The sequence below is a fragment of the Hypanus sabinus genome, chromosome 9 (genome assembly GCF_030144855.1).
Source record: "Hypanus sabinus isolate sHypSab1 chromosome 9, sHypSab1.hap1, whole genome shotgun sequence".
Lineage (NCBI taxonomy): Eukaryota > Metazoa > Chordata > Chondrichthyes > Myliobatiformes > Dasyatidae > Hypanus > Hypanus sabinus.
In genome coordinates, this window is record NC_082714.1 from 118,225,137 (window position 1) to 118,244,667 (window position 19,531).

The window sequence follows — 19,531 nt, forward strand, 5'->3', positions numbered from 1 at the left end:
ATAATGCAACAGAGTTAGTCAGTTTTTCAATGTTTGTCGTCAGCCGGGTCAATCTGTCCGTGAACTCCCTGTCGGTTGCCACCATACGCTCCAGTATTTGTTTTCTTTTACTTTTAAGATCTCCTGTGCGAAAGCCAACAGCTGTCCGTCATTTTAAGTTTTTCTAGTCTATAATTACACAAACACGCACTTTTACAGCGAGATTCAACACCAAACATGTCGCTTGTTTTTGGTAGATGTGTCCTGCGCATGCGCAGGAGGAGGAGATTCGCCAAAATCTCCATTTCAATGTGGATAGAGATATTTTTTAAAAAACATAGTGTGGACGCCTATCATTTTTACGCAAAACAGTATTCAAAATTATCTGATCTAGTGTGGACGTAGCCTAAGACGGTGCTGGTGAGAAACGGCAATGTCATAATGGTAGCAAACAAATCTACTAACGACTCTATTAATCACATCTTTTGCGGACAAAGATCACTGCAGTCAGTAGCCTCTAACTTCCCTTTCGGAATTGTGCTTTTGAACTGCCTGTATGACCTAGCATTTTGCGATGTGAATGGGAGTCTCAAAAATGCAGCAAGGTTTTGGCTTGGCGGGTACAGGCCAAATCCAAGCAGCAGGGCCCAGGCTCAAGAACAAGCAAGGAGTCAATGTTGGTCATTATTGAGGTGAACTTGGTGCTGGATCAAAGTGGCAGGACCCAGGTTGAAAAGTAGGGAATGTGCTGATGTTTGGACGATTTAGATTGAAAAGATCTGTTTGTCAGTGACAAAGGTGAAGGATAGGCCTGTGTTCAGACTGCTGTGCCTGGAGGTTTGCATGTCATTGTACTGAACTGAGGCTGTGGCCTGCAAGTAATAGGTTCCTGGACTGGCTGCAGCAGTGAACTGGCTCATGGCTGTGGGCCCACTTTTGTAAACTTCAGCTCTGACTTTTATTTATTTACTTTTTATTAATTGCTCTATTAGTTCTTTTTTTCACACACTGGGTACTGACATTTATTTTTAATGGGTTCTAATAGATTGTTTTTTGTTTTCTGGCTGCCTGGAAGAAGACAAATCTCAAGGTTGTATATAATATCCATATTTTGATAATAAATGGACTTTGAACTTTGAGAATCTGAGATACTCAAATCTCCCTGCCTGCGGCCAACAAATGTTCTACAGTCAAAGTCACTTAGATCACATTTCTTTCACATTCTGACATTTGGTCTGACCAACAACTGAACCTTTTGATGAATTTTGCATGCATTAATGCATTGAGATGCTGCTACATGGTTAGATGATTCACAAACACAAGAAAATCTGCAGACACCGGAAATCCAAGGAACACACACAAAATGCTGGAGGAACTCAACAGGCCAGGCAGAATTGATGGAAAAGAGTAAATAGTCAATGTTTTAGGCCAAGAACCTTCATCAGAACAGGAGAAAAACTGGTGAGATATCAGAGTAAGAAGTTGGGGGGGGGGGAGGAAGAAGTACAATTTTGTAGGTAGTAGGTGAAACTGAAAGAGGGGAAGGGATGAACTAAAGAGCTGGAGTCAATTGGAGATAGAGATAAAAGGGCTGGAAAAGGGGGAATCTGATAAGAGAGGAGAGAAGGCTATGGAAGAAAGGGAAGGGGGAGGAGCACCAGAGGGAAGTAACGGATAGGTAAGGAGATGAAGTGAGAGAGGGAAATGGGAATGGAAAATGGTGAAAGGGAGGGAGATAATGACTGTAAGTTTGAGAAATGATGTTCATACCATCAAGATGGAGGCAACCCAGATGGAACATAAAGTGTTGCTTCTCCAACCTGAGTGTGGCCTCTTTGCAGCAGTAGTCAAGGCCATGGACTGACATGTTGGAATAGGAAGTTGAAATAAAATGGGTGGCCACTGAGAGATCCCATTTTTTTTCCCCAGTGTATGGAGTGTAGTTGTTCAGCGAACTAGTCTCCCAATCTGTGTTGGGTCATACTGAAGGCTTCACCAAACAATTATGCTCCATTTACCAGATCGGTAGGTGGGATAAGTGGACAAGGGAGTTGTGTAGGGAGCAGTCCTTGTGGAAAGCGGAAAGTGGAGGGGGTTGGGAAAGATATGTTTGGTGGTACGATACCATTGGTGATACTAGAAGTTACGGAGATGTAGGTATTTAGGTGCTGAACACAGAGGCTGGTGGGATTGTAGTTGAGGACAAGAAGATCCGCATCCAAGGTGTGGTGCAGTTGGATGGATTGAGGGCAGAAATTCACAAAAGGGAAGTGATATGGGTGAGGGCAGCATTCACGGTGGAGGAAGGAAAACTGCTTTCTTTCAAGAATTAGGACATCTCAATAGTTCTGGATCCCTCATCCACTCATTCCTCCCCACTGATCTTCCTCCTGTACTTATCCTTGCAAGCAGAACAAGTGCCACACTTGCCCCAACCCCTCCTCCCTCAGAACCATTCAGGGCCTCAAGCAGTCCCCCAGGTGAGGTGACACTTCACCTATGAGTCTTTTGGGATCATTGAGTGTATTTGATGCTCCCAGTGTGGCCTGGCGTAGATTAGCAGATCACTTCGCCAAGCACCTACACCCCGTTGGCCAGAAAAGGCAGAATCTCCTGGTGGCCACTCATTTTAATTCTATTTCCCATTCCAATATGTCAGTCCATGATGTCCTCTACTGCCACGATGAGGCCACATGCATTTTAGAGGAGCACTACCTCATATTCCATCTGGGTAACTTCCAATCTGATGGCATTGATTTCTTGAACTTTCAGTACTTGCCCCACCCTTCAACATCCCCATTCCCATTTCCGTCTCCCACCTTATCTCCTTACCTACCCATCACCTCCCTCTAATACTCCTCACCCTCTTCTTCCATGGCCCTCTGTCTTCTCCAATCAGATTCCTCTTCTCCAGCCCTTTATCCCTTTCACCAATTATTCTTTCTCTGACTTCTCATACTTTTTCTCCAGTCCTGATGAAGGGTCTCAGCCTGAAACATCAACTGTTTACTCTTTTCTATAGATGCCTCCTGGCCTGCTGTGTTCCTCCAGCATTTTGTGTGTTTTGTTGATTAATGAGCAGTTATACACATGTACCTAATAGTGTGGCTACTGAGTGTATGTTCATGGACTTTTGCTGCTGTAGTCCATCCAGTTCCGGGCCTGATATGTAATGCACTGATTCTATTCTGCACACCACTGTTGTAATGCATGGGTATTTGAGTAACTATCACCTTCCTGTCAGCTTGAACCAGTCTGTCCATTCTGCTCTGACCTCGCTCATTAACAAGGCATTTTTGCCCACAGAGCTGCTGCTCTCTGGATTATTTTGTTTATCACACCAAAACAAAGCTCTGTAACTGTGTAAACTCTAAAGATGGTTGTGCATTAGAATCTTAGAAGATCAGCAGATACTGAGTTCCTCAAACTAGCCCATCTGGCATCAATAACCATTCCATGGTCAAAGTTACTTAGATCACATTTTTCCCTATTCTTATGTTTGGGCTGAACAACAACTGAACCTCTGACCATGTCTGTGTGCATTGAGTTGCTGCCTCATGTTTGGTTGATTAGATATTTGTATTAATGAGCAGATGGTACACATGTCCTTAGTTAAGTGGCCACTGGGTGTATATTCCCATGTAAAATGATTCAGCCTCTACTTCAACATCCTCTGATGGAGTTTGTAGATTTTTTTAGATTTCTGCATCTTGGCATTGATTATTGCATTTAATATGATATATTCTTTAAATGTGGGTACAATTCCTTTTCCTAAATCACCACAAATGTTGTGGTACTCTGCTGAAATTTGGCCAGCAACTGCTTAACTGTGAGAATTATCCCTCATTGACTACTAGTTCATCGTGTAACTGCCATATTTAATATGTTGTGAACTGTCTTCTGGCCCCATACAATATCTAGTAATTGACATCATCTGACAAAAATCCCATAAATTTATTGTATGCTTCCAAATCACCAAAATATGTTATTCAAACTGTATAGAAATCTGACTATACATATGAGTTTGGTGTTCTTCAGTCAGTTCCTTTATAAAAATGGAAGCAGATTTACAGGATTTAGTCTTTGTCCATTGAAAGCTACTTACAGCTACTCAAAATACTTGAGTATGGAAGAGATCAGAATAATTTAGCTTACCAGAGGTGTGTCTCAAAAATTTATGTCCTCTCATATTGATATTATAAATTTTCATTTATTTTCAACTCTAAACTGGGCCACAACTCAATATACACAAAATGCTGGTAGAACACAGCAGGCCCTTAACCAACATTTTGTGTGTGTTGTTTGAATTTCCAGCATCTGCAGATTTCCTCGTGTTTACAGAACTCAATATATTTGCTTATCTTTTTTTTAAAAATAATAATCAAGAGAATTATTTTCTGAAGCTGCATTTAAATAAATATAGCAATAGAGTTATAATTTTATAAAAGTATAAAATGTATAAAATTGTAGTAAATATTCTAACTACACTTGTTAAACTTATAAATACTATTGGTTTGAAATTTGATTGATTGATTTAAACTGGATTAGCAAATTTGCAGCTGTCACCAAGATTGAGGGTGTAGTGTACAGCCAGGAAGACTATCAAAGCTTGCAGTGGGATCTGGACCAGCTGGAAAAATGGGCAGTAAAATGGCAGATGGAATTTAAAGCAGGATGCAGCCAAGTGTGAGGTGTTGCACTTAAGGAGCACCAAATGCCATTTCAAAGACTATAAGAGAATGTCCTACACAGTAAGTACTGGACATTAAGGAAGGCAGTAGAACAGAGGGATCTGGGAATAGAAATACATATATATATATTTGAAAGTGGTGTCACAGGTAGATAGGATCCAAAATAAATCTTTTGGCACATTGATCTTCATAAATCAAAGCATTGAGTACTGGAGTTGGGATGTTATGTTGAAATTATATAAAACTTCAGTTCCTAATTTCTCTAAGTTTTGGTCATCTACTGACAGGAAAGACGTGAATAAGGTTGAAGGAGTATGGAGAATATTTACAAGGATACTGCCAGGACTTGAGGACCTGAGTTATAGGGAAAGGTTGAATCGATTAGGACCTTATTCCCAGTAATTTAGAAGATTGAGGGGAGATTTGATAGAGGTATATAAAATTATGAGAGGTATAGATCGGGCAAATAGGGACAATGCAAGTATACTTTTTCTACTGAGATTAGGTGAGACTGCAAATAGAGAGGTCATGGGTTAAGGGTGAAGGTTGAAATGTTTAAGGGAATATGAGAGGGACCCTCTTCACTTAGAAATTGAGGAATGAGCTGACAACACAAGTGGTGGATGTCGGGTTGATTTCAACATTTAAGAGAAATTTGGTTAGGTACATGAGAGCTATAGTCAGGGTGCAGGTCAAGGGGACTAGGCAGATTAATGGTTTGACATGGACCAGATCTGCAGAATGGACTGTTTCTGTACTATAGTGTTCTATGACTCTGTGACTCTTAAGTTTAAATTATATTTGAATCTGAGAAGCCATTTGAAGATGAGAGAGGCTCAATATGTTAATTAGCATTCTGTAATTGTAATTTATGTTAAGTTAGTTAAAATTTAAAGCTTTTTTTAAGTATTAGAAATATTCCAAGCATTTTCTGACATATTTTTGAAAGAGAGAAAGAGAGAGCAGTAAGTAGACTGAGAGACAAAGGTTAATTTAAGATTCGATGAATTCTATTCCAAATTTTATAAAGTCATTCTACTAGCTTCTGGACCTAGATTGCCTACATCCAGTACTACTGCTTTACAAATGCTTTCTTCTAATACGATCTGATACCAAGAAACTATCTCTAAGTGAAACTTCATCTTTAACTATTCCCCTCTCCCCACACCACCTTTCATGTCCCTGTGTGATGAATTTTCATTGTCTAGGGCCAGGGTGTTTTTGTTAAGCTCAGCTTTCTAAACATAGCAGCCATTAGCTTCTAACAATCACAGAGAGGTTCTTCAGAAAGTCGAACTTCCAACTAATAAACTTTGGTCAGATTCCTGTTGTAAACAAGAATCAATCCAATAATCTTTTTTCAGCTTACTATTGTAAACAAGAAGCAATCTTCATTTCTTAATGTAAATAGCAAGCAATAATCAGTCTGAATCTAAAAAGTCAGCTTTGCAAACAAAGAGACTGTCTATAGGGTATGGACTGTTGGCCCACAGCATGAGACTGACTGCTCAAGAGATGCAGTGCAGGATAATGGGATTATATTAATTATCTGCATTAAATCTGACAACACTGGCTAATTTATTTAGTTCAAGGAACTTTGCAGACTAGACTGATACTACCACTTTGAATATCAAATAGCTGATTTATCAATAGTTGGGAGATTTTTGCATTCAGATGGTCATCTCTCACAGCATTAATATTGGATATCTGGGGACAAAGTCCCCAGAAGCTTTTAGACCATCTGTATGAAAAGGTACCTGAAGAAAAAAAAATGTGAACTCCCCCAAGTAGCGAAAAAAAACTGCATAAATGTGTGAGAGTAGTCAGGATTGTTAGGGAAGGACAAGGAACAACAAGAAGACTGACAGAAAGATGGGGTGAACTGGATTGACTGCTTGATTGATTTCTTCTATGGATGATTCATTCATCTGCAATTTGTTGGTAGAGTCAGACCTCATTATCTGCAGGTTCAGAATGCACGGATTCAACCAACCATAAATCGGGGAAACCTGGAAGTTCTCTCTCCAGCACTTGTTGTTTGAACATGTACAGACTTTTTTATTTGTCATTATTCCATAAACCATACAACTATTTACATAGCATTTACATTGTATTAGGTATTATAAGTAAGTCAGAACAGGTACATCTGGTATTATTTAGCATCAGTTAGTCAAACGTTTGTCTTAGTATATAGTATATATTTTACATATCTATGAATATAAAACACTTAAGAAACATATATATTTCAATAATTAAACTATTGTGTTGCTTAGTAATAATTGTAGCTTTCATCAGGACAGGGCCTTTCACATGCTCCATTATTTTCACTTTATCCTTTAAAATTTTTCCGATTGCTGACCGACTGTAGCCTAACACTTTTTCAATGACCGATGACATTTCACCTCTTTCCGATCGCTTTATTATTTCCACTTTATTGTTTTCTGGAACAGAGACACTGTGGGCGGCAGGTCCCGAACTCCACCAGGTCCTAAAGTCCACCGCACTGAGACAGGTTAAATAAGGTCAGGAGCTCCACCTGGTCCTAACATCCACCATACTCAACCAGAGTAAATAAGATTTGAAGCTCTGCCGGGTCCAAAGTCCACAGCACTGAGACAGGTTAAATAAGGTCAGGAGCTCCACCTGGTCCTAACGTCCACCATACTCAACCAGATTAAATAAGATTTGAAGCTCTGCCGGGTCCAAAGTCCACAGCACTGAGACAGGTTGAATAAGGGACTTGAATATCCACTTGTTTTGGTATCTGCGGGGGTTCTCGGAACCAACCCCCTGTGGATAAGCCGGGCCAACTGTATATCTTGTGTTCTGGAAATCTTTTGTGTTTTAGAAATCATTTGTAATCTCAAAATACAAATACTCAGGTACTTGCAAAAAGGTAGAAATACTCAGTGGGTTTTAGATGTGTTTTTAAGAATGTTTGTACTTATGTTATCACAGAAAATAAGAGAACTGCGTTTAAGCTATTTTGTTAACAGGAAGAATCTCCTCCTTGGTAGGGAGGGAGCACCCATTCAACTGGTGAGCACTGCCTGTCAGCTTTTTCTCCACCAATAGATCCTTAGGCCCTCCTAACATTGCCTAGCATCAGTTGTTTTATCCTAGTGCTGTTATACTCTACAAATCACCAATCTAGATTCTTAATTCCTATATCATTTTCAATTTCTACTGGATGATTTGCTTTTGAGCATCAGATAAATATAGTCAATGTCACCAGCAAATGATACCTACCTGTTTGCTCTCTTTGAACTCCAGCAGTCAGTAAATCAGGCTCTCCAAGAGTAATATCATTGACTCTGCTTCCCAGGCACTCTATACGTAGGAGTTTACACCATTCCTCTGCCTCAAGCTCTGTGAAAGCACACAAAATTAATGTGGTATTATTGCTGGAATATATCCTCTGCAGCTATGTCAGGAGGAACAACTTTTAACTATTTTAGAGGAACCTTGATGTGTTTAATAGTTGACTCCAAAGTGGAGCTCATTTATAGGAATTATATATGTACCAATGGTCAAGAAATGAACAAGTCAATTTAAGTCAAGTTCAGTTTATTGTAACTGATCCGTCCTCACATATATCACCAAACAAAACAACATTCCTACAGACCAAGGTGCACAACATGGTACATAGTGCTCATACACAGCAGATAAAGTAATATTGCCACAAAAGTTAACCAATATTAAGGAGTATTGTCACATGTTAAAAAGCAAACAGTGTAACATTACTGGCACTTCCTACATGATGAGACCTAGGAGGCTGTAGGGAGTTCAGTAGTCTTACGGATGGGTATAAAAGTTGTTTCCCAACCTGATAGTTCCTATCCTAGTACTACTGAACCTCCTGCCTGATGGTTCAGCATCTGAACAATTTCACCATTATATTTTCAGTATATTTAGCAGATTCATTATCACACTCCAAATACTTTTTACTTAAATATCCAGACTGATTGTAAGGTACATGTGTTCAAAGCAGTCTTGGTCTCTAAGGAAGTGCACTGGAGAGTATTCATAATTGCAAATTATGTAGACTCAGGTGCAAAGAAATTAGAGATTTAACCCCTTGGAAGCATTAAACATGTGATGGATGTATTTCAAATGCTGACATCCAAATCCATCTAAAATCAGAATGACCACTGATAATTTTGCACTAAGATGGGAGATTTTTTTGTTGTATTTTCATATTTTCTGATAAAAATATATAATTCATATTTAATTTATGTTTCCCTATTGAATTTTGTTTATATGATGTTATGTATCTCTGATGTTGCTGCAAGCATTTTTTTTTATTTTGCACCTGTGCATAAATGTATTTATGCATATGACAGTAAACCCAACTTTGAATTTGAATTTGCAAAACTGACCAAAAATGTGTGAAAAGTATGCAATGCGCTCCAATTGACATTCTAAAATCCGATCTAGCTCTGCCCCATCTGTAGGTCTTTGCTGCAAGTTAGGAGGTGCTTCAGGAGCTCTGTCCATGCAGACACAGTAGAACAGCTGAGAAGCTGAGGAAACTCAAAAGGGTAAGAGGTGAATGCAGAGATCTCTGTGCTGGATGGCATTTCCCAAGCCACAGGCACATGTGACAAATTAGCCTGACAATTTGCATGCTGCATACAGCACCAATCTGATCATAGGGCCATGAATGTAGTGTGCCAGTCTCAGGTCAGTTTTTTTTTAAATTTTAAAGTCTACAGTCAGTGAAAGGGAGATGCAGTCAATTATTTGCTATTAGGCTGACCAATAAAAAGTGAGATGGGAGGATACTATGTGCACAGGATCAATACAACAAACTAGATCCTTGAACTTCTGCTTCTCTCCAGAACCTTGCACAGTGTGCTTTGGTTTCTGCAGTGGGTTTACAATGGAAGTCACAGGCTTACTTTCCAAAGTCCCAGACTTGGTTTGTTTATTTGTTTCTTTCTTTCTTTATTGATTGATTGGTTGAGATACACCATGGAATAGGTCCATCCAGCCCTTTAAGCCACACCACCAGCAATACCCTAATTTAATCCTAGCCTAATCACAGGATGACTTGCAATGACCATTAACCTACCAATCAGCACATCTTTGGACTCTGGGAGGAAACCAGAGCACTTGGAGGAAGCCCACAGAGTTACGGCTAGAATGTACAAACTGTTAGCAGTGGAGAAATTGTGCTCCACACAAACTATAATATAATTCATTGAACATTTGATGGTAGGCAAATATTAGCTGTGCAAAGGCACATCAGGCATACAAGGTTTTGAGCCAATTTCCAAAATGTTACTAACTGACTCAAAAATGATTACTAAAGCAATCCAATATGTACAAAAATAATTGTGCACAAGAGTGCATAAAGAAATCTGCAAATGTTGACCAAATTTGATGTAAAACTCCATGCTTTCTATTGTGCTGGATTAATTTTGGTCACCTTTGAAGTGCAATCTAAACAAATATGAAATCATATATAAAGCTGAAAATATATGCAATGGAAATAATTAAATGTTTAGTGTACAACCTACTCAGCTTATAATTAGTTTGAGGAAAGTATGTGACACCCACCTGATTCACATGCAAAGGTTTTTGAGGTATCGTCGCTGAAAATGATTAGTATTGCATGCCTCTTAGTGCCTTTAGGTATCCTTGTCACATTCTTTATATTGCTGAGATCTGTTACCTGAAAGATCAAAATTTGTAGGTTCTGATCACTAATTGCTACTGAAAAGATATTTTCTTCATTTCTTTTTTTTTCTCCAGGGAATATATCCCAGAGACATTAAAAGCATTTTAAAAGCATCTGCAACAATTTCTGTTGGGGGGAACAAATTTGTTACATTTGGAAGTTAATAAATGCTTGCCTTAGGGAACCCTACTACTCAGAAATTGCTGTAATAGATGATTTAGAACAGAACAATCACACGCTGAATATATTAGTAATTTACACTACATCGATTCTATGTTGTAGCAGACAATAAATTGGAGATATCTACTTCATGTCATTTTATATCATCATTCATATGGGAATGGCAGATTTTCTCTAGTTAGAGCCTGTGGTGAGGTTATTATGAGAGTAATTTGTAAAATAGTAGATATAGTGGTGCAAAACTTCCTCAAACCTTTTTCTTAAAACTAAAAGACAGTAGAATAAGGCCATTTGGCTCATCAAGTCTGCTCCATCAGGGCTGATTTATTTTCCTTCTCAACCCCATTCTCCTGCCTTCTCCCCATAACCTTTGACTCCCTGCTTAATTAAGAACCAATCTCTGCCTAAATTATGGGCAATAAGTTGACCTCCACAGCCATTGGGGGCAATAAATTCCACAGAGTCACCACCTGATGGCTATAGATATCCCTTCTCACATCTACTCTAAAGGAACATCCTTGTATTCTATGAGTTGTGTCTTTTTGTCTGAGACTCCCCCACTATTGGAAACATCCTCTCCACATTTACTGTATTGTAATCCACTCTATCCACTCTTTCAGTATTCAATAGGTTTTAATAATATCCTCACTCATTCTTCTAAACTCTAGCATGTTCAGGTTCAGAGCCATCAATACTCCACATACATTAGTTCTATCATTCTAGGATCATTCTCATAAACCAATGCACAAGGGAAAAATCGAACTCTGGCAGTGGTGAAATCCCTATTTTCCAAAATGCTGGAAGATGGAAGAAATACACAATTGAAAAATTACAGACTTCTTGGATAAAGTAACACCAAGAAACCAAGACATTTTCTGTCCGGCAAAATCGATTATAAAAATTAAATTTCATATTCAAACTTGAAACGTCCAAGAATGCCTAATTCAAAGGCTAAATTGACAAGGTGATGAATGTTTTCTGGGTTTTCAGCAAACTGTGTTTTAGCCATAATTATGCAGAAGAGCCATTCTCTATAAAATACAAAAAGTTGGAAAACCCTCTTGAGCCCTCAGATTATGAGAATGGGTAAAGGAAAACTGATGGTTAATATAAATGATGATACTGAGTAGTAGCAGATCTCATTGCTTATCAAGGCTATGAGGTCCTCATCACATGCCAGATAGCTGTCCTAAATTATTGTCGTGTATTCTATTTTTAATCTTACTTCATAGAGGGATGATGCATTTCAAAATTACTGGAGTAATTTTTCTTTGTATACAATAATCGACAGTGAGATGGGACACTATAGAATTGTACCATTAACAGTAAAATGAAAAAGGCGATGTAAAATCACGATATCTATCAGAGCTGAATTTACTTACACATAAAAGTTCATACTAGAAAGAAGATGAAACGTTCAAATAAGTTCTATGCCACATAACTTTCTTTTCTAGAAAAGTACACCAGACATTCAGAGTACGTTGGATACTTTATTTCTATTGAAAGCATGAATACTTAAAGTCATTACGCTCTTTAACTTACACCGAAATACAATGTTGCCTTTGCTTAAGCTTGAATTTATGGTCCTCATTCAAGTGACGACCTCATTAGTTTTCATTAGGAATTGAAGTATTTGACTTCAGCACTTGATATAATTGCAACTTAGCCAATTTTCACTTTCAATCATGGTTTGCTGCCTACACAGCTACTCATTAACTCTGCTTCGATTTTGTTAGGCTTCGTATCACATGTAACACGCTCCACCGAAACAGTTCACACCAATGAGATATTACCTCCATTTTATCTACAGCGACAACTCTAATTATAATAACTGAGCATGTGACCAATTATCAGTTAAACTAACTCTTTAGGTGATTCTGATATGGATGGTTTAAAATGTGGATAACGTATGTGAGATTTTATTCCTGTCATATAGTGGATCATTAGGAAAAATCACTCCCAAAATTATTCTTCATATACATTGAATGACCATTGGCATTCCGAATAACTGGTCAATTAGATGCAATATTCGTCTAGTGGGAGAAGTTTGAGAGTGGTAGCCGACCTGTGACTAATGGTATGCCAGCCGGTGCTTATCATTTATATTAATGATTTTGACGATAATGTGGTAAAGTAGATAAGCAAATTTATGGATGACCTCAGGATTGAGGGCATAGTGGGCATGAAGAAAGCTATTAAAGCTTGCCAGGTTATCTGAACCAGCTGAGTAAATGGGCTGAAAAATGAATTTAATGCAGACGAGTGTGAGATGTTGCAATTTAGGAGGACCCCCCAGACTATGACTACACAGTGAATGGTAGGGCACTGAGGAGTGTAATTGGACAAAATTACCTGGAAATACAGATCCATAATTAATTGAAATTGGCATCACAGGTAGATAGGATCACAAAGAGTGCTTTTAGCACATTGGTCTTCATAAATCAAGGTGTTGAGTACAGGAGTTGGATATTATGTTGAAGTTGTATAAGATGTAAGTGAGGCCAAATTCAGAGTATTGTGTGCAAATCTGGTCACCTACCTACATAAGAGATGTCAATAAGCTTGAAACAGTGCAAAGAACAGTTACAATGATGTTGCCAAGACTTGGGGACCTGAGTTCTCAAAGACTTAGATGTTGATTGGTCAGTCTTTGTCTTGTAGTTTTTATTTCATAACATTCTATTGTATTCCTTTTCGTCCGCAGGAAATGTCCGTAGGAAATGTCTGCAGGAAAATGAAGTATATGGTAACATATAAATAGATTGGTAATACATTTACATTGAACTTTGAGTTAGAAGGGTAGTTGGATAGGTAAGGATTTATTCACTAGAGCATAGGAAAATGAGGGAAGATCTTACAGGGGTAAATACAATTATGAAGGGGATGAATAGGGTGAACGTATACAGGCTTTTTCCCCTGGGTTGGGTGAGACTAGAACCAGATGTTATAGCTTTAGGGTGAATAGTGAAATAATAATGGTGAATCTGAAGGGGAATTACTTTACTCAGAAGTGGTATGAGTGTGAATAAGCTGTCAGCAGGAATGGTAGATGAAGGCTCAATTGTAACAACCAAGCGAAGTTTAGATATGTACTTGGACGAGCTATGTGTGGAGGCTATACTCCAGCTGCAGTTAATTGAGGCTAGACAGGGCCTGTTTAAAAGGGCCTGTAAAAGGGCCTGTTTCTGCACTATAACACTCTGTTATTTCTATAACCAGAGCAAAATTATGTTTGTTGTAATCTCTCAATCATAATCCTGAAGAAACAATAAAACTGCTTCATTATGTGATATTTCACTAAAATGATTTTTAGGATTTATATGTTAACTCTTTAATCTTTGTCCTACTTTCTTTTTAGGATAATCTGATTAAGAATGGAAGGATCAGATGACGTATGGAGATTGATCTCTCTATAATTATGGGGAAATGTTGAATTCCATTTTTGATATCTGGTCATCACTGTAATGTGTACACAGCACAGACCCACAAAAAGTATAAAAATGAACCATTTATCTACTTTATTACTTCTGTCAGTTCATAGAGGAATATTGAACTGAAGCATTAGGGAAACCTCAGCTACCCTTTTCACAATAGTGCCTGGCAATTTCCCAAGTCATCTTAAGAGGACTTTATATACCTTTTTATATGAAATTTAGTGCAATGGATTTCTGAGTTTAGGGCCTGCTGTGTAAAGAAAAAGCAGACCTTCCTAGAAAGCTACACTAGCATGAACAAAGCTTACAGAAATTCATTGCTGACAGATCAGCATAAAACAGTACTGCACTGAGGTATAACATCTCAGGCAGGCAAAGAACCTGGAGAAGCAGGAAGAAAAAGCAGACTTCATGGAATCCCCTGGTGGTTTTCATTGAAAGGTTTTTGTACAATAACCCGAAACACTATGGTATATGATCCAACATCAGGGTCACAGACTAGCTAATGTTAAAGAGACACATTGGGAGTTTCCTATTGGAGAGATGCTTCATTTCTTTCAAAATATACAACTGTATAACGTTCTGCTTAATGCAGGAAAATGAGATGGAAGGAAGAATATTTTAATACTAAACAAAGTTATGATTCTTATCCAGACATTTTGCCAAACAGTGTTGTGGATCATCGTATCTCTCTTTGAGATAGTAATGTCGAGCATTGAGAGATCCACAGAACAGCATATAACCCCTTGCTGAATTGACATTGGAAAGGATGTCCTATCGCTGTGCTGCAAGTTTTTCCAAGTTCCAGGCATGTAATCTTGCAGGTGCCATCTTAGCAGCTGCTCCTAACGGAAATATAATATGAACACGTACCCTTGCAGCAACACAATGAGTGGTTTCTCCTATATTAATAGATACCATGGGAAAGGGTTGGGAGAGTGTGCGAAGGCTTTGGAGGGAGCACATGTTCTTTGCACAAGGAGACTGTGGAAATCCTCCAGGTCTATAGCTGGACGTTTGTGCTTCTGTAAGGGAATGAATGCAGTAACAGATTGCCAGTAATTTTGCAAAGCCTATAATGCAGTTACTTCCTCATATTTATTTTTGTTGGCTGAAAGAAATATACATAGTAATTCCTTGAGATGAATTTTCCTCTGTAATGTTGCAGCAAGCAGCATTCTTGAAGATGCAGCCATGATCAGCAGCAGTTGCAGCAGCTTATAATAACACAAGGTTGGAAAGCTGGGAGTGTCTAGACCTTGATATTCTTCTACAACCAGTTCAAGTACACATGAAAAACTGCATTTGAAGTTGTAGGAGGCCAGAGATCCGACAAAAGACTAAGCACTGGTCCAGAGGAAAAGCCATATTTCACAGAAACCATAACAAAATATCTGTGGATTAGTCAATTATCAGTCCAGTGAGGTTAAAAGTTTCACTGCTGATGAGCTTTTCACATCACAGTATTATTTGCATCATTTTCGATGGGGCTTATGCTAAGGGGGGGAATTATATTAATTTTTTAGCAACTATCAAGGCACCTAAACATATATACAAAACTGTTCTGTTCCAGGTTAAGCACATTTTCAGCACGTCAACATAAATTGTTAATGTGTTCAGTAAATGAATTTCAGTAGCACCCTAACTCTATTTGAGAGAAAAGTTGGAAGCTGATCCATGCTATTGTCTAGCACAGGCTCCATCACCTGTGGTCATTTAATCTCTTTGGTGACAGCATAAGCATCACTACAATCAGCCATTAGACATAAAGTGATAAGTGAACAAGAGAGAAACAGTCTACACAATCTGATGAAGGATCCTGATTAAAGGTATTGGACTGAAACCTCGACTGTTTATTCATTTCCACAGATGCTGAGTTCCTCCAGCATTTTGTATGAGAGCCAGTTTATGTTATATTTTGCCTCTCGTGTCTGTTCTATGAGTCAGCAAGATCACAGATGTCTATTTTAAAAAAAAAATCATCACTGCTTGTCTGCACTGACATCATACCGTTCAGTTTTCAAATGTCATAAGCCTATTAACAGCAGCAATGAATTAGCATTTGGTAAATTTGGTAAATTGGTAATTAAGCTTATTATTTATCAATGCATTGATGTTGTTAGTATAAAGTGAAATAACAGAATTTATGAGGTTCACTCCCAGGAACTTGAAACATTCAACCCTTCCAACCTCAGCATCATTGCATCAGAACAGCGTGCACCAGCCCCTTCCCTTAAGTCAAGGACCTGCTCTTTTGTTTTTCTGACATTGAGGGAAAGGTTTTTGTCATGACACCATGTCACCTAGCTCTCTACCTCCTTCCAGTACTCCAATTCATCATTATTTGAGAAATGGCCCATTATGGTGGTATCAGCTGCAGACTTGTAGATGGAGTTAGAGCAGAATCTGGCAATACATTGGAGTAGAGTTGGGGGTGGGGTGCTGAGGACCTAGCCTTGTTGGGTACCAGTGCTGGGAATAACCATGGCAGAGATGTTACTGCCTGATGCACCATCAATAACTCTCAGAGACATGAGGCGAGATAGGCTTTTATTAGCTGGAATAAAGCACTGTCAGCAGCAAGAGACCATCACACAACATCCTGGAGACTGAGGGAGGAGCAGTGCCTCCAATCACCTTTATACAGGGGTCTGTGGGAGGAGCCACAGGAGCAGTCAGCAGAGGAGCATTTCCAGACAGGTATATGTAGTTCACCACACTGCCTACTCTTGCTGACTGTGAATTGTCAGTCAGGAAGTCAAGCATCCAGTTGCTCAGGGAAGTGAGAGTGAGTTCCAGGTCTAGGAGAATGGAGATGATTTTGCTTGGAATTGTAGTACTGAAAGCAGAACTGCAGTCAATAAAAATAGTTTGACATAGGAATATTTTCTATCCAGATGCTTCAGAGTTGAGTGTATGACCAGGCAGATAGTATCCACCACAGACTTGTTTCAGCAGTAAGCAGATCAAAGTCAATCAAGGTTCTCTAGGAAGCTGGAGTTGATGTGTGTCATGACCAGACCCTCAAAGCACTTCATGACAGTCATCACTTCATGATATCAGAGTCACTGGGTGGTAGTCATTAAGGCACATTACATACCTTACTTATGGTACCAGGATTGTAGTGGTCTTCTTAAAGCAGATGGGAATCTCAGATTGAAGCAGAGAGGGGGCAAAATTATCTGCATTTATGTCTGGTGGCTGATCTGTGCAGGATCTCAGGGCATGGCTGGAGGCACCATCCAGGCCAGTTGTTTGCAGTTTTTAGATTGCCAGCAACATTTTGCAAGCTATTTGAAGAATAATTTCATGTTGCCTACTGAAGCACTTTCTAGACTATTAACAGTAGCCCACACTACTCTGAAGTTATGCTGAAGCAGAGCACACAACGAGTTGTTTTGGAACTTTGCCTTGAAAGGCAGGCTGAGAGGTGAGCTCAAAATTCAACACATTGCGGTAAGAGAGAAGCAGGGTTTACAGAAACCCTTTGGTTTTATTCATGTCTACAGTGAATAGGAAGCAGACAAATCACACAACTTTGAAATTATCTACCCGCACAAAGAGGTGGGACAGCCGACAAGGATACTGACCTTTAAAGAGAAGTAAGAAGAACCCGAAGCATCACAACTTATCTGCTCTTTTGAGCTGGCAAGCAGAATATTCAGAGATCAGATTTCGTGACATCCTGAGCTGCTCTTCTGCAATTTTGTTCAATATAAAATACCTTAAGAGCTGGGAAGTCCAAGAGTTCTTTGACATTTTCTGGACCAGAATAAGTCCCTCTTAGTTCCTGCCGGAGGACTTATCACCATTAACTTTTGGGACCACTTCCAAAAGCCCTTTGTTACAGCCTTCTGCTATTAGTTGCACTCAAACATCTACTAGTCAAATAGTCAACCTAGTTTTGCACCTGAATTAACTATGAAGAAATTTATTCATATAAAGCCAGACTAGTTAATATTTGTGTAAGTTCATTATGGTCTTCATTATGTTGTACATAGACCATGAAATACTGAGTATCTCCACAGTCATCATAGATGAATGAACTGATCTCCTTCTATTTTACTTACTTCCTTATATCACTGGAATCATTTGTGATTTCGATAGTCTTCCAAAAATTTTAATGTTGGAAATAATAAAAAATAAATAACTGCTGCTATATAAATTTTGATTAGGCAGTACTTGAGTATTGTTTGGGTTTTCTAGCCATCTCATTATAGGAAAGACATGGAGGCTTTGAAAAGGGTGCAAAGCAAGTTGACCAGTATGCTGACTGAATGAGAGGTTATGAATTATAAACAGAGATTGGATTGTTTTCTCTGGTCTGTCAAAGGCTAAGAGAAGACTTGATAGAAGTTCATTAAATGAGATGGTAAATAGTCAGAATTTCTTTCCCCTTGTAAAAACGTCAAACACAACAGGACACCATTTGAAGTGAGATGGGGTAAGTTAAAGTACCACATACAAAATGCCAGAGGAACTCAGCAGGCCAGGCAGCACCTAAGGAAAAAAAGTACAGTTGACATTTCCGGCCGAGACCCTTTGGCAGGGGGTGTTCAAACGGGTTGTGCAGGGCAAGTTACAGAGAGCTTTAGGTGCCTTGAATAGCTGCTTGGGGAGGTTGGGGAGGAATTGTGAAGATATTATAGATTTGACAATGGTGTTTAAGAGGCTTGTTAGAAAATAAAAGAATTTTGCAGGGAATAGAAGGATAGAGATCATCTTAGGCAGGAAATAATTTGTTTATGTCAGTATTGTCCTGGTACAGACACTGCGGGCCTAAGGGCCTGTTGTTATACTAGAGTGTTCTGCATTCTGTGTTTTAGAGTAATCCATAGCTAGTGGCTTAGTACAGCTGGTCACTTACATACAGTATTATATATTTTTTCATTTGTAATCTTTAGGATAATGCCTCACCTTAGGTTACATGCATGAAATCCCCCCACTCTTCCAAAAATAAGTATAGGCACAATTTGTGTTTTCTAATATCTGCAGCACATTGAACAGAGTGTCAATTCGATCTTCATATGAATTATTGCAAACCGTGATTCTCAGCACAATTATTCTTGGGAAACAGAATATTTGAAATAGAAACCAGCTACTGATATTCTACAAAATTAATGAAATTCTTTGAAACTATCCAGTACGTTAGAGCTTAGAAATAAATCTCTCTAGAGTGATTGTATCAAAGTATCATTGCTTAGGTTATCTATTATATACACCAGTAGTCCCCAACCACCGGACCACGGACCGGTACCAGGAAACGATATGATTTGGTGATATGAAACAATATGAGTCAGCTGCACCTTTCCTCATTTCCTGTCATGCCCACTGTTGAACTTGAACGCACATGAGGGCATTACGCACGAGAGGTCATCACCCATGCGAGGTCATCAGTTGCTCATTAACCTACAGCTACTCGATGAGTAAAAAACAAACGTCGCTTGAGAGTTTCTTGGAAAAGGTGATAGGGGAAATAAAAGGCCTAACGATGATGATAACACAGAGACAGCTGAGACTGAGACTGCAAAGAAAAAGAAAGCTTCCTTCAACAGAAAATATGA

The 19,531-nt window shown here is 38.8% G+C and overlaps 1 protein-coding gene across 1 annotated transcript in view; it reads right to left on the reverse strand.

Moving 5' to 3' along the window:
• The window catches only part of LOC132398909 (docking protein 5-like), a 492,926-nt gene that overhangs the window by 191,649 nt on the left and 281,746 nt on the right, over positions 1–19,531 (reverse strand). Inside the window, exons 3-4 of the mRNA XM_059978743.1 lie at positions 10,233–10,347; positions 7,920–8,039 (exon numbers count right to left, since the gene is read on the reverse strand). Coding sequence (XP_059834726.1) covers positions 7,920–8,039; positions 10,233–10,347 — 235 coding nt within the window. The remainder of the gene's footprint in view (positions 1–7,919; positions 8,040–10,232; positions 10,348–19,531) is intronic.